Consider the following 15,366-nt stretch of genomic DNA (forward strand, 5'->3'; position numbering starts at 1 on the left):
TCTGGCCTCAGCTCTGTTATGTGTCTTTAGAGTTTACTTTGAAGATACTTTCGCATTAAAATGGGGGGAGAACCAAAGCTAGATGTGGAGGCACACCCCTATAATAGGGCACTTGGACATCTTCAGCTATATATCAGCGTAGGCTATGAGACCTTGTCTTTTTTTTAAAAAAAAGGAGTGAGGAGTGGGGAGATGGCACAGTGCTTAAGAGTATCTGCTGCTTTTTCAGAGGACCCGAGTTCAGTTTGCATTACCTGTACTGGGTGCCTCAGAAGCACCTGTAACTACACCTCCAGGAGATCCAATATCCTCTCCTGGCCTCTGTGAGCATAAGGCTATCATGCCAACTTCCTTGTGGGTGGTAACAAGTTTCTTCTGTTTGTAAATTGTCCAGTTGGTGTAAGGGGTGAACATCTGACACTTAGAACTAGAGGCCCTGTCCTCACTGGCTTTGTGATATTCACCCAGGAAAAGATAGTGATACCCATTACATTTTTCTGCTTTAGCTTTTGTTTCATGACGAGGGCTCACCATGCATCTCTGGCAGGCCTGGAGCACACAGACATGCTTGGATTAAAGACATATGCCACTATGCACCTTGCATAGCCTGCCCTCACTTTGAGACAGACTGGCGTGAATTTTGTGTAAGATGGCTAAGTGACATCATCAATTCTTATCACATTGTCATGTTTTGTCTTGTTTTTATTTTAAGATTTATTTTGAGTGTTTTCCCTGCATCTATGTGATGTAGACTGGTGTCCATGGAGGCCAGAACAGGTTGCTGGATCCCTTAGAACTGGACTTATGGATGATTGTGAGCCACCATGGGGTTCCTGGGAACTGAACTGAGTCCTCTGGAAGAGCAGCCAGTGCTATTACTGGCTGAGCTTCATGTCCAGCCCCATATACTGCCTGCTGTGTTTCCATAGTACAGTTAGACTGCAAGATTCTAGTTTTTCTCTACTTAAGTGCCAGAATCGTAAAGTAGCTAATGGTCAGGAAGTGACCCACCTTTCATAGAATTCCCAGTAGTTCATCTTAAACTTTTTTTTAAAAATGCTTCTTCTTCTTTTTTTTTTTTTTTGGTTTTTTTGAGACAGGGTTTCTCTGTGGCTTTGGAGCCTGTCCTGGAACTAGCTCTGTAGACCAGGCTGGTCTCTCTCTCTCTCTCTCTCTTTTTTTTTAGATTTACTTAAGGGGCTGGAGAGATGGCTCAGTGGTTAAGAGCGTTGCCTGCTCTTCCGAAGGTTCTGAGTTCAATTCCCAGCAACCACATGGTGGCTCACAGCCATCTGTAATGAGGTCTGGTGCCCTCTTCTGGCCTGCAGACATACATACAGATAGACTATTGTATACATAAAAAATAAATAAATATTAAAAAAAAGATTTATTTAAATATGTATACAGTGGTTTACCTGCATGTATGCTGCAGGCCAGAATAAGGCACCAGATTTCATTGTAGATGGTTGTGAGCCACCATGTGGTTGTTGGGAATCGCCTGGCCTGGTTTGTTTATGTATTTATTTTAAAAGATTTATTTATTTATTATATATACAACATTCTGCCTCTATGTATGCCCGCATGCCAGAAGAAGGCACCAGATCTCATTGCAAATGGTTGTGAGTCACCATATAGTTGCTGGGAATTGAACTCATGACCTCTGGAACAACAGCCAGTGCTCTTAACCACTAAGCCATCTTTACAGCCCTGTTCATTTATTATTTTGAGACAGAGTTTCTCTGTGTATCCTTGGCTGTCCTAGAAGTCACTCTGTAGACCAGGCTGGCCTCAAGTTCAGAGATCCTGTTTTTCATTTTTAATTTTTTTGTTTTGTTTTTGATACAGTGTCTCTCTGTGTAGCCCTGGCTGTCTTGGAACTCACTGCATAGACCAGGCTGCCCTTGAGTTTAACAAAGCTCTGCCTGCCTCTGCCTTCTGAGTTCTGAGATTAAAGTGTGTTCCACTATGCATGTCCTTATATTTATCTTGATTTGATGTGTATGTGTGTGCAACATGTGCATGTTTGGTTCCCAAAGACCCAGGAGAGGGCATCAGACCCCTGGAACTGGAGTTAAAGACAGTTGTGAGCTGTCATGTGGGTGTTGGGACCTGAACCTGGGTCTTTTTGCAAGAGCAGCTTGCACTTTTAACTCCTAAGCCATATCTTCAGTTTCTCCCCCTTGATTAATTTCTGTGGGTGAGGTGTTGAGTGACTCCAGCTCAAGAAGCTGTAACCAAGATGTTGGTCACCACCAGGTGTCTGAAGGCTGGGCGGGCTGGAGATGGTCCTCTCACGTGGGTGTCAAGTTGGTGCTAGCTGTGACTTAAAGATTCCCTGGGCAGAGCCGGGCGGTGGTGGCGCACGCCTTTAATCCCAGCACTCGGGAGGCAGAGGCAGGTGGATCTCTGTGAGTTCGAGACCAGCCTGGTCTACAAGAGCTAGTTCCAGGACAGGCTCCAAAACCACAGAAAAACCCTGTCTTGAAAAAACAAAACAAAACAAAACAAAAGGTTCCCTGGGCAGTGGGACTCTCATTGGAAGTGTCCTAGACAAAGTCCAGGGGCTGCTTTTGTGCCCTTCCAACATGGCTGCTTATCTCAGGACAAACAATGCAAGAGGCATGGTTTCTCTGTGTAGCCTTGGTTGTCCTGGAACCTGCTTTGTAAACCATGCTGGCCTTGAATTCAGAAATCTGCGTGCCTCTGCCTCCTGAGTGCTGGGATTAAAGTCACGCACCACTACTGCCCAGCTTTTAAATGTTACTGAAAAGATTTTCAAAGGAATTATTTTATGTGCATGAATATTTTGCCTGTATATATGTGTGCATACCATTTTCATGACCTATGATGCCCTCAGATCAGAAGGCATCAGATCCCTTGGAATTGGACTTATAATGGTTGTGGGTGCTGAGAACTGAACCTGGGCCCTCTGAAAGAGCCATTTCTTCAGCTCCCTGAAAATTGATTTTTCTTGACAGGCACTGTTGGCTCACTCTTTTAATCCCAGCACTTGGGAGGCAGAGGCAGGTGGATCTCTGGTTTGAGGCCAGCCTAGTGTACAGATTGAGTTCTAGGACAACTGGGCCTACACAGTGAAACCCTGTCTTGAAAAACAAAAAATTGTTTTTATTTATGTGTATGACGTGTCCCACTAGGAACTCTAGGTCCAGGGGAAGGGCAGAAGAGGATGTTAGATTCCCTGGAGCTAGAGTTCCTGGTGAGTGTAGGTGTTGGGAATTCAATCTGGGGTCTCTGGAAGAGCAGCTTGTACTAAGTGCCGAACTCTGTCTAGTCTCTTCGATTTGAAGTTCTCAGATACTTCCCCAGCCTCTCAGGCTTGAAAGACATTTCTTTTCAGTTTTAGTTCTTAAAATATTACTATTCAGTAGTTCCTATCTTATTTTTTAGGTCAGAATATTGATGAAACTTGTGCTTCATCTAAACTGCTTTTCAGTGTTTGATATCTAAATGTATATTTTTGAGACAGAGTTGCTATTTAGATCAGACTGGCCTTGAATTTATGGTAATCCTCTGCCTCCCCAGCATTGCCACTACAAAGCATTTTAAAAAGATTTATGAGCATATATGTGTGTGTGTGTGTGTGTGTGTGTGTGTGTGTGTGTGATGGGGGGGGGGTGTTATGTGTACGTGGGAATGCAGATTCCCATAGAGTCCAGGAGAGGGCATCAGATCCCCTGGAACTGGAATTACAGGCCTTAGGGAGCAGCTAGACCTGGGTGCTGAGAATGGAATTCTGCTAAGCCGTGTCTTCAGCCCCTCAATTCTAAATTTAGAACACAGATGTTATCCCAGGTCTTTGAGACAATACAAGAACAAATCTCCACTACGGAAATGTGTTTGAAAAGGAAGATGTTTATTCCTAGTGCCTTCTTGTTACCCAAAAGTCAGAAATATTTGACTTGCCATTACTTCCAATGGCCAGATGTGGCTTAGCAACCTATAATTTCTCAGTATTTGGGAGGTTGAAAGAAGAGTGTTGTGGTTTAGGCCAGCCTGGGCTACAGCGGAACGCCCGAAAAAAATAACCCCTCACCTTCGGGGTTATAAACCGATGTGAAGACCCACACCTGTAATTCCACCGGAGGTGGAGATAAAGGATTGCTCAGGTCCGAGGCCAACCTGTACTAAATAGGGAGCCCACGGCTCCGGAGGTAAAGCTAGCAGTCTGGAGCCTCAGGGAAGAAGGCTGCGACCACATTTCAAAAGATCAACAACCTCCTCTCACGATTATTACCGAAGGGTCCCAAACACACAAATGACAGACAACAAAAATATGAACTCATGAAGAAAATCATTGCCATGAGGTGGTGCGCGAAAGGGCTTTCCGAACTGGAAAGCGCTAGAACGCCTGCTCGTGTGGTACACTGGGCAGAGAAAGAGGTTAACAGCGAGCAGGCTTTGGTCTCTTGTCGTCCCTGACCGGCCCAGAATGGTGCCATTCCGCCTGCTCGCACATTTCTTCCGAATGCAAGTCACAAAACTCCTTTTTTCTTAAACTAGAAACCATATTTCCCCTTAGGGCAGCGCCCGCGCAGTAGTTAATGCTCCTGCGAGCATGCGCAGTGGTGCCCGCTCTTCTAGCGCACGCGCACAGGGCTTCTCTCCCGGGGCTCCCCTGAAGCGCTCAGTGCTGCGCAGGCGCATTGCTTCGGGTCTTGCCCTGGGAAGTCAGAGGAGGCACAGCGCCTTACGTTTTTGTTGCGCGACCTGCGGCGCCCTGTCTGACGCACCGATGCGTCACTTCCGCCCCCTCCCGGGAGGCGGCGCTGGGCCGGTGGCAAGCCCCCGGAGGGAGCCGCAGTAGTACGACGGAAGATGGCGACGAGCGGCGGCGACGAGGCGGCGGCAGCAGCTCCAGTGCCTGGAGCCCCGGCGACCGGGCAGGACACGACCCCGGGCTGGGAGGTGGCGGTGCGGCCCCTACTGTCCGCGTCCTACTCCGCCTTTGAGATGAAGGAGTTGCCGCAGCTGGTGGCCTCAGTCATCGATAGGTACCGGGCGGCGGCGCCGACGGGCAGCGCGGTGCGGGGGAGGGGAGAACCTGCTGGGTCGTGAGTCCCCGCTGCCCCGCAGCTTCCCGCCGGGAATCCACCCCACGCATTCGGGGCTGCCGGGCCCTGAAGACTCGAGCTCCCAGGTTTCCTCCCGTGGCTAGCATAAACCATTCCTGACTCGATTTCCCCTCCAGAGCAAAAGTTTTATGGCTGCCCTTGCTGGAGGGCGTGGCCTCCAGCATTTGCGAACTGGTTTTTGAGGTGCAAGGTGCTTCTTGGCGGGTGTCTCCCGGGCTGCCCCTCTGTGTTAAGGTCAGGGCGTGGATGAGTTTGCATTTCTCCTGCCAGCGGAGCCTGAGATTTACTTTGGAGATCTACCACATAGTTTAATAACGGTCTTTCTTTGGTGCTCTGATCACTGGGGGGCACGTGCTGTTTCTGTGACTGAAGCCTCTAGTTACCACTGAATACTTTAGTTTTACTTTGCATCTCTCGTACTTTACACTGACTGCGTGTGTCAGAGAGCCGAGTCCTTCTCTTTCTCAATAAAATACGTTCATTCTCTTATGGGACTGCTCGTTGTCTTGCTGTTATGTGCTGTTACCTTTTTATACAGATCGTCGGATTGCAGGAGTCGTATTTCTTCATGGCAAGGGGGCGATCTTAGTATCTGCCTTTTCTTTGATGAGTTTAATAGTAGACTCAGGCTTTTAAAGCCCGTTTGCTTACTTTCGTTTTCCTAACCAAACCTTGCGGGGTAACTCCCAGAAATTGCTAAGCGAGTCATTTTAGCTTGTTGGTCAACAGAGTATATCTAAATGTTATTTGGAAAGTTAGACACCGCTGTGTGTTACTCAAGAGAGGCTCATGGTTTGACACATTAATTATCACAGTAATTGTCAGAATTGTCACAGTAATGGTGATGCTTTGGATGAAGGTTCCTTAACAATTTATAATAAAACATTGAGTCTGCTAACTTAAGATTTAACAGGTAGATTTTCCTACTTAACTATGTTTAATAATGTTCTGCAGTTATAAACAAGTACCAAAAAGTATTACTCTCAAATTATGTAGCCTCTTTTTATTTTACCAGTCTTTCTTTTTTCTTTTTTTTTTAAATCTATGTGTACGTGTATATCCTGTGTATGTGGATGCCATTGGAGGCAAGAAGAGGTCTCCAGATTCCCTGGAGATGGCGTTATGGGCAGTTATGAGCCACCTGACGCTGGTGCTGGGCCCTGAGCTTGGGTCCTGGAAGAGCAGAAAGTGCTCTTAACCACTGGACCATCTCTCTACCCCCAACCTACTATCTTATAATCTAATCGAATTATTTTTATGTGTGTGTGCTAATGGAGACCACAGGACAAGTTGTAGGAGTTGATTCTCTTCTTCCATCTTGGTTTCCAGGGATTGAACTCAGGTTTCCAGATTTGGATGCTAGACATTCTTCCCCATCTCCAGCCAACCATGCAGACTCCTATTTTACTGTCTTAAGTGTTTAAATCACCACTATTTTCCTGAATCATACCTACCACTTACAATCAACAATGTTCACTTCCTGTTAGAGGATTTTCTTTTGTATTTATGGGTGTGAACTGAGTTTGCAATGCCATTTGTTGGCATTCATGTATATCCCATATGCGTGGTCCTTGCTTTTTAAACTTAGAGCAGCCCCTTGCAACCTGTTGAATCCAAACACGGAACTAGATTTGAACTTTGCTAAGTGCAAGTTACCCTTCTACATTCTTCATCATCTGAGAGAACCACGAACTGTGTTTGTAGACATGAAGAAACCTCTTTATGGTGTTAGGAAAAGTGCTGTGTATTTAGTAATACTGAGTTTTATTGGAAGTCAGGAGTTTTGAACTCCATGTTCTGGTTTTTATAGCTTAGTGAAGTTTGAAGTCCTGTTCTGTCTTCTTGGGAGAAATTAGATCTTATAAAAAGAGTTAAACCTCATAAGTTCCTTACGCTGTAAAACAGTGTTGTGTTGAGGGTAGAGTACAATCAGTGGCCTTTGCTGAAGGCTCAGGTAGTAACTGCAGGTCTGTGGGCTGTGTGGGCAGTTCACTTCTGCCATCTTAGACGAAGGCAGCCATGTGTGATATTATCCAATTTTGACTAAACGTGATGTGTTTAACTTCTTACAGGCCTTAAATGTACACATCACATCCAGACATTAAAAGATAATAAATCCACTCACCTGGACAACTACCTGGGCCCGAGTTTGCTGACCTCTGTCTTAGAGCACACTAATTATACCCTGTTAACCAATTTCTCAAATGTTTTTTTTTCCAGACAAATGCAGTAGGGGACTCAGGAATGTGGAACCATTTGTTGCCTAGGGCGTTAGGCCACTGAGTATAGTTCAGCCCAGGTTTCTGCTGGGGTGGGCATTGTTTCTGGCTGTCGTAGGTTTAGGGGCCAAGTCTGCTGTTGTGCTTGTGGGACGACTGTTCGTCTTCTGCACTTGCCTTGTTTCTCTCATGGTTACAGCTGGTCTCCTTTCTCCCTTGCCTCCAGGGACCCCCTGCTTTTCTGTGGCAGTGTGCTGGCCTCTGCATCCTTTTTCGATGTTCTGGCTTCGTCACTGCAGTCCTTATTCCCTGTCTGGCAGCCGTTCTCTCTTTGATTGCCTCTTGTGGAGCTGCTAGGGCTGATATTGGCCCTGAGAGATTCCTCTCAATGTCTCCATTTTACCTCTTGTCTCAAGTTAAGCTTTATAATTGGAATTGACCTTTTGAGGACAGAATACATTGAAAACTCTTAGGGTCTGATCTTAACTGTGTGATCAAATTGCTTGATGTTAAGATGATGCTGTGAAACAAAGGGCAGTAGATTAGCATGGACGAACTATAATGGGTACCCTCAAAAGTGTCCTTAGATCTTTGAAAGAAAGTGATGTCTGAGTTTATTTAGTTGAGTGCAGGTGGCTTCTATTGTCCATAGCCTGCAGGTCTTTTAATACAGACTGAAAATCTCTTAAGTGTTGAGTGCAGCCCTCTGTGTTCTGTGGCCAAGAGCATTTCTTTCAGAACTCTATCAGACATGGTTGGGAGCATAGCTGATATTGAGTATACATAGATTTAAAAAAACACCCCTCCCCCAGTGTCTCTGGCTTCTTTCATGATAAGCATCTTGAAAAAATTTTTTGTCTTTCAGGTATTTCTTGGAATTTAGAACAGAGCTGCTACCTGGGGCAGGGAGGCTGTTAGAACACTCTATCAGGTAGTGCAGATCCTTCCTGGAAGTCTTGGAGAGAGACAGTGCTGCACTGACTGGTGTCTTTTGACTTTATGTGCTAGTGTGACATAGTTGACAGTTGAGCCACAGGAGGGAGAACCCATCACCAAAAGAGTGTGCTTGGAGGGTAGTCCTGGTGTCTCATTGGCACAGTCACCACTCGTCAGTCAAGCACGGGAGAAAAATTGGTCAGAAAACTCACAGTTCTTGGATTAAATGAATAGCTGTATGTGTATCTATCTGCCTGTGTGTGCACTAGTGAATGCACTTGTGTATGTGTGTGTTTGTGTGCGCACCCTGAAGTAATGTGAAAGAAATAACTCGATGGATTTTGTGTGCAGAAGTTGAAGTTGCTAAGGGGTAGGGAGTTGTTGCACTTTCACAGTCTATGAAATAGACTTACAGTGTGTTATCTAAGGGGAAAGTGGAGGGAACCCTAGTCTTTTGTTATGTCCCTCCTCAGATCCCCTACTCTTTCTAAAATAAGCTAGATATTTCCAGATGCTAGCTAGTTCTTTCTTCTTCCTTTTTTTTTTTTTTATATAACATCAGATATATTCTCTGTCTTGGCTGCCTTCTGTTCTTCTCTTTCCACTGACTAGGATAGGAAACCCTCATCGTCTTTGTCTAACAATATAGGTGTAGTGGGCACATTGCAAAGTTTGTTAGTGGTGGGTGCTTCAAGAAAGCTGACATGCCTTCAAGGCTCACCACTTTCCTTGTGATGTCTGTGCTCGGTTTCCTTGCTCTCCCTCCCACTGACCCTTCTGCCCTTTGTTCCTCTTCTCTGGTTTTAGCATCTGCTGGGATCTCTGTGTTTAATTTTTTTTTTTTTTTTTTTTTTTGGTTTTTCGAGACAGGGTTTCTCTGTGGTTTTGGAGCCTGTCCTGGAACTAGCTCTGTAGACCAGGCTGGTCTCGAACTCACAGAGATCCGCCTGCCTCTGCCTCCCGCGTGCTGGGATTAGAGGCGTGCGCCACCACCGCCCGGCGGCGGATCTCTGTGTTTATAGGTTTTCTGGGTGAATGGGTGACAACAAATTGTTATTTGGTGACATTTCTCCAAAAGCAAGAGATAGGAGAATTATACCTATTTTTCTTTCTAGCCTTTTAAAAGGTCTTATTCCCGACCTTATCCCTAGCTACCCTAAGCATATTATTTTTATTTAAAAAATTATTGTGTGTGCATGTATGTATGTAGCACTTGTGCTCTGGCACACATTTGGAAGTCAGAGGACAACTTGTATGTGGATTCCTGGGATCAGACTCAGGTTGCCAGGCTTTTTGTAGCAAGTGCCCTTAACCACTGAGCTGTCTTGCTAGTCTACCATAAACAAATTGTAAGTGGAGCTGAATATAGTGCCATCTTTTTCTTTACCAATAACTATCTTCCTCCCTAAGATATATATTTGTTGCATTATTGGAGTAAGGTTGCTGTATATTTGTAAGGGAGGGGGTTGAATTTCTGATATATTATCTAGTGGCATCTGTATGGCCCTGGGGTAAGACAGACAGACAGACAGACAGACACAGACACACACACACAGAGCTGGGAATGTATGTAGCTCAGTTAAGAACATCCACGTAGCCCTGGGTCTAAATCCCCAGCAGTACTCAAATCAGACTTGTTTTCTGCCTGGCAACATATACTTGGCACATGCCTGTAATTCCAGCACCTGGGAAGTGGAGGCAGAAGGAACAGACATTGGGTGTCATTCATTCTCAGATATTTATTGAGTTCCATGCCAGCCAGGGATAATTTAGACCAGTGGTCCTCAGCCCATGGGTTGCGACCCTTTGGGTTATCAAAGGACCCTTTCAGAGGGGTTGCCTACGACCGTCAGAAGACATAGATATGTAAATTATGATTCATAACAGTAGAAAAATTACAGTAATAAGGTAGCAACAAAAAAAAAACAACTTTATGGTTGGGGGTCACCACAGCATGAGGAACTGTATCAAAGGGTTGCAGCATTAGGAAGGTTGAGAACCACTGCATTATTAGATAATATCTCAAAAAAACCAAAGAGGGGACAGGAGCAACAACCACTCACCAGCTCTAACTCCACACCTCTGACTGAGCCAGGCAACTAAATAAGTGTACTTATTCCAGTGGGTGCATGTGTGTTTATCTGTTAATTTTATTTTATTACCAGAATGGGAATGAATGTGCAGAATAAGTTCATCCTTGGAGTGGGTAGTTTTTCTCTAAGACTTGGTAAACTTGTTAGCTGAAAAGAGTGGAGGTAAACAGATCTGAACTTTTCAAACTAACAGCAAAGGACAGTGAGTCAGCAGACTACATGGAATTGAGAGTAGGAATACTCAAGAAGCCAGAAGGGCTGGGCGGTGGTGGCACATACATGCCTTTAATCCCAGCACACTGGAGGCAGAGGCAGTCGGATCTCTGCCAGCCTGGTCAACAAGAGCTAGTTCAGGACAGGCACCAAAGCTACAGAGAAACCTTGTCTCAAAAAACTGAAAAAAGAAGAAGAAGAAGCCGGAAGGTAGACAAGAGAACTCAAGTGTGTTGGTGAATGGAAGGGTGTAGTGCGGAGCCTTGGAGAGGGAGGAGTGCTACTTGGAGCTAGCTTTCTGTTTCCCTTGTCTTTACCTACCATGATAAACAGAGGAGTGTGACTCTATGGTCAGGAAGGTCCGGGCGCACTGGAGGTGCTCCAGGACTACTCTTCTAATAAGGGTCTAATCTTTGCTACACGCTGATTTAATCCTCAGACAGCAAAGCACTCGCAGTGCCAGACTCCAGAGAGTGTTTTGAAGTGATCCGTCACTGACGTTGGCACTTTCCAAACACAGACCTGGCATTTCAGCTCTTGTATTCATTTGGCAGGAAGATAAGCCTGTTGGTGAATGGATCAACTCTGTTTACATTTCTCTTGCTGGGTGGATACTTTTTGCTAGGGATTAATTCACTGAGGAAACGATTTAACCATCTCTCTGCTCTTTGCGTCTAATAAGATACATTTTGTTCTTTTCTTTGCCTGCCTTAGTTCATGGTTTGTGCCTTAGCTTCTCATTTGATAAAGTGACTTAAATGTATCCAGCCTTTAGAGTGCGTTGGGCTCCATATATTCGCAGAAGAGGACAATTCCTGAGCTAAACGCAGTGATGAGGTTTAAAAAGGGACAAGCTATTCTGTTGCCATCTAGTGTTAGCCTCCGTGAAGTGGGTGTTGGCTTTAGGGGACTTCTTGCTGTGAGCTGTTGATTTTTTTCTTCCAAGTCCCTGCGCTCTGTGTTGTAGTTGGTCTTCAGAATGGATTACTTTCATCTGCTTCTGTTACTAATATTGTGAGTGCCCTAGCCTGTCCTCTTTTGGTCGTCAACAATTAAGGTGTTTTCTAATGGGTAATATAGAATAAATTGGTAATGTAATTTGGGCTGTGTGTGTATGTCTTCTAATGCTAGGGGTCAGGATTTTGCTATTGCTATAGCCTCAGCCTTCTGTTTTATATATATATTTATATTTGGGTTTTCTTTTTCTTTCTTTTTTTTTTTTTTGGTTTTTCGAGACAGGGTTTCTCTGTGGCTTTGGAGCCTGTCCTAGAACTAGCTCTGTAGACCAGGCTGGTCTCGAACTCACAGAGATCCGCCTGCCTCTGCCTCCCGAGTGCTGGGATTAAAGGCGTGCGCCACCATCGCCCGGCTATATTTGGGTTTTCGAGACAGGGTTTCACTGTGGCTTTGGAGCCTGTCCTGGAACTAGCTCTGTAGACCAGGCTGGCCTCGAACTCACAGAGATCCGCCTGCCTCTGCCTCCCGAGTGCTGGGATTAAAGGTATGCACCACCACCGCCCGGCCCTTCTGTTATATTTTCACTTGTGTCTCCTTACTTCTGTTTTGTGTGTGCTCGTGGGGAGTGTTGGGGATGGAACACAAGGCCCCATACGTTCTTCTACTGAGTCGCATCTCTTGCTTCCTTTTAACTTTATTTCTGAGACAGGGTTTCACTATGTGGACGTGACTGGTCTAGAGCTTGCTATATAGATCAGACTGGCCTCGTGCTCACAGAAATCTGCTTGCCTCTGTTTCCTGATGCTGGGATTAAAGATGGACGCTGTCACGCCCTGCTCCAACCCCCCCCCCCTTTTTAAACAATTTCTGAATTGATAAATTGTTTCTTGCCAGGTGATAGTGACACATACATTTAATCCCAGCACTTGGGGAGGCAGAGGCAGGTGGCTCTCTGTGAGGCCAGTCTGGTCTACAGAGTGAGTTCCAGGGCAGCCAGGGATGTACAGAGAAACCATGTTTCAAAAAAAGAAAAAAAGAAAAAGAAAATATTTTTTCTTCATTAGCCTCTTCTTACTAAGTCTGATTTCTTAAACAGGATAATTACAGTTATTCTCTAAGCTTTTTTATTGTTTGTTTTTATGGTGCTGAGGCCTTGTGTCCCAGCACCATCCCCAGCCCACACATTGAATATAGGAATAAGTAGCCATTTCCTTTACTTCCTACCAAGTAGGTTGCTGAAAGGACAGAATAAGGCAATTCTTAGAGGGATGTGGGGCACATGATGGTTATGGATTGTTGGTGACGTTGTCTTCCTTGCAGTGAGTCAGAAATCCTGCACCACGAGAAGCAGTATGAGCCATTCTACTCATCCTTTGTCGCTCTGTCCACACACTACATCACCACGGTCTGTAGCCTCAGTGAGTATGCCTGCCCTGTTACCGGAGAGGGCTTGTGGGGTGGGGGGGAGGGGGTAGTCTCTCCTTGAACGCTTAGCTAATGAAGTTTTGTTTGAGCAACTCCCAGGCTGTTCAGCTGTGAATGGGAGCAGCTGTTGATCTTCCCACTTTCCTACCCCAGGAAGGAGTGCAGAGACCTTTCCTGGGCCTGCCACAGGATCTGGAAAAGTGCTGGCTTTGTCACCTGCCTCATAGCCATGAAGCCAGGCCCATTTTTCTTCTTAATCAAAAGAACTTTAAAAAAAAAAGTTTCCTGCCATTTCCATTTTATGCTATTCTGTGCTTGCTTTCACTGTTTATTTTATTTTTTTTTAGGTTTATTTTTATTTTTAATTATGTGTATGAGTGCATGTCCTTCTGTGGGGATGTGCACATGAGTGCAGTTGTTCTTGAAGGTCAGAAGAGGGCGTTGGAACCCCTGCAATTGGAGTTACAGGTGTTTGTGAGCTGCCTGTTAGGAGTGTTGGGACTCAAACTTGGGTCCTCTGTAAGAGCACCACAATTGTTCACTGCTAAGCTGTCTCTCCAGCCTCTTATATATAATATTAGTGCTGCCTGGATGCACACAGGTGTGGATCCATTCACTGGAGCCTGCCAGAGGCCACACCCCTAAAGAAAAAAATGACTCTCCTTCATCATTTATCAGTAATCCTTCAGATGGGACTGGGGCCCTGTTAGCCCCTCCCCCATTCCTTTCTGTATTCATTAATGAGACTTCTGGCCCAGGCTGGCTTAGAGCTCACCAGGCAGCCCAAGCTGGCCTTGAACTGGCCTGGAGTCACAGCATTGTTAAACTCATATATACATGTACCTGCTAGCGGACTGATTTATTGAGGGCAATGCTGGTACGCATGACTGGGTTAGTGCCCCAGGAGGCTTCTGCTCCCTCGATTTTGTGTGAACATGAATCTCTTGTGTTCTTTGGTATGGGAAGAGATTTGACCTTTGTTCCTTATTTGCAATTACTGCCCTTGCAGAGGTCCAGGTTTAGTTACCAGCATCCATGTGATAGCTCACAATCATACCTAACTTCAGTTCCAGGGTGGGTTTGACACCATTTTCTGACCTTCACGGACGCTAGGCATGTACATGATGCATATACATATGTACAGGCAAAACACTCCAAAACAAAATAAATAAGCCTAAAAATATGCTGGGATGGTATTTCCCTTACAAAGCGGCCTAAGTATTAGATGAGCTGACACATTTGAAGTGCAGGAAGTGTGGTGTGTTTCCTGTTAAAGTCATCTTAATATCTACTAAATACTAGTTAGCTTTTGTCATCTGGGGAGATTGCTGCTAAGAATGCAGAACCTGTGAGCTCAGTGCTTGTTCTGCTGCTGTGTTGCATGTGAGGCTGACCTGTTGCCAATTAAGTGACTGTTTTTGCTTTCTCAGTTCCCCGGAACCAGCTTCAGTCGGTGGCAGCGGCCTGTAAAGTCCTCATTGAGTTTTCTCTCCTTCGTCTGGAGAACCCGGATGAGGCATGTGCTGTGTCCCAGGTGAGAGGAGAGGGTCCATTTGTGGCCCTTATTTTAAAACCAGCTGTAAGTATGGGAACTGGATGAATGGTGTCAGACTAAGGTGGGTAAACCTTTTCTGAGGTTGATGAGATAGTTGTTTGTGGGCCATACTGTGTCTCTTGCAGCTTGCCAGCAGTCTATGCTGCAAACACAGGAGTGGAAATGAATATGCTATATCCTGCTAGTTGTAGACAGGCTAGAGTCTCCCAAGGATGGAAAGTTTCTGTATGTGTAAGCAGGTAGCAGTGAAAAGGGTGTGCTGTTTGACAAGTTGGCAGGCTTGGAAGAAAAGGGACCAGGCCTTACCACACTCTGGCTATGGCTGATTGTTGCCATGCAGGAATGGAGGCATCAAGCTAGCCTGTTGTGGATAATTGAGACTCATAAGGAATCTAAGTTTGTTTTAAGGCCTTCTGTTTTTACAAAAGTTAGCCACAGCTGTAGTTGAAAACAGAAAACAGTTATGCAGTCTGTGAGAATAAGACATTTGCAAACTGATTAGCTCTCAATGACCTCAGTTTGAGATCTCTGCCTGTGTATTTTTCACTGAAGTTATGTTTTTTTCTCTCCTCCCCCTTCTGGGGCCCCCCGGGACTATGGTACATTCCCAGCCCTTCACACGGCAATTATTTGTGTGCACCTAACTCAGACCCCGCACTAGTTAGACTCCCCAAAGTACAGAATCGTCTAAAAGACATGTGGATATGTTTTGTTTTCAGAAACACTTGATTCTGCTGATCAAAGGCCTGTGCACTGGCTGTAGCCGACTAGACAGAACGGAAATTATCACCTTCACAGCAATGATGAAGTCCGCCAAGCTTCCACAAACAGTGAAGACGCTTTCAGATGGTGTGTGCCTGACATCCCTACTTACA

The 15,366-nt window shown here is 45.3% G+C and overlaps 1 protein-coding gene across 11 annotated transcripts in view; it reads left to right on the top strand.

Moving 5' to 3' along the window:
- Positions 1-4,772: 4,772 nt before the first annotated feature.
- Positions 4,773-15,366, top strand: part of Ubr4 (ubiquitin protein ligase E3 component n-recognin 4) — a 111,978-nt gene continuing 101,384 nt past the window's right edge. For all 11 annotated transcript variants that reach the window (XM_075944673.1, XM_075944674.1, XM_075944679.1 and 8 more), the window contains exons 1-4: positions 4,773-5,012; positions 12,832-12,929; positions 14,367-14,470; positions 15,211-15,340. In XM_075944673.1, the coding sequence (XP_075800788.1) occupies positions 4,837-5,012; positions 12,832-12,929; positions 14,367-14,470; positions 15,211-15,340 (508 nt within the window). In that variant the 5' untranslated portion in view covers positions 4,773-4,836. The remainder of the gene's footprint in view (positions 5,013-12,831; positions 12,930-14,366; positions 14,471-15,210; positions 15,341-15,366) is intronic.

This window comes from Microtus pennsylvanicus, chromosome 13, assembly GCF_037038515.1.
Source record: "Microtus pennsylvanicus isolate mMicPen1 chromosome 13, mMicPen1.hap1, whole genome shotgun sequence".
Classification (NCBI taxonomy): Eukaryota; Metazoa; Chordata; class Mammalia; order Rodentia; family Cricetidae; genus Microtus; species Microtus pennsylvanicus.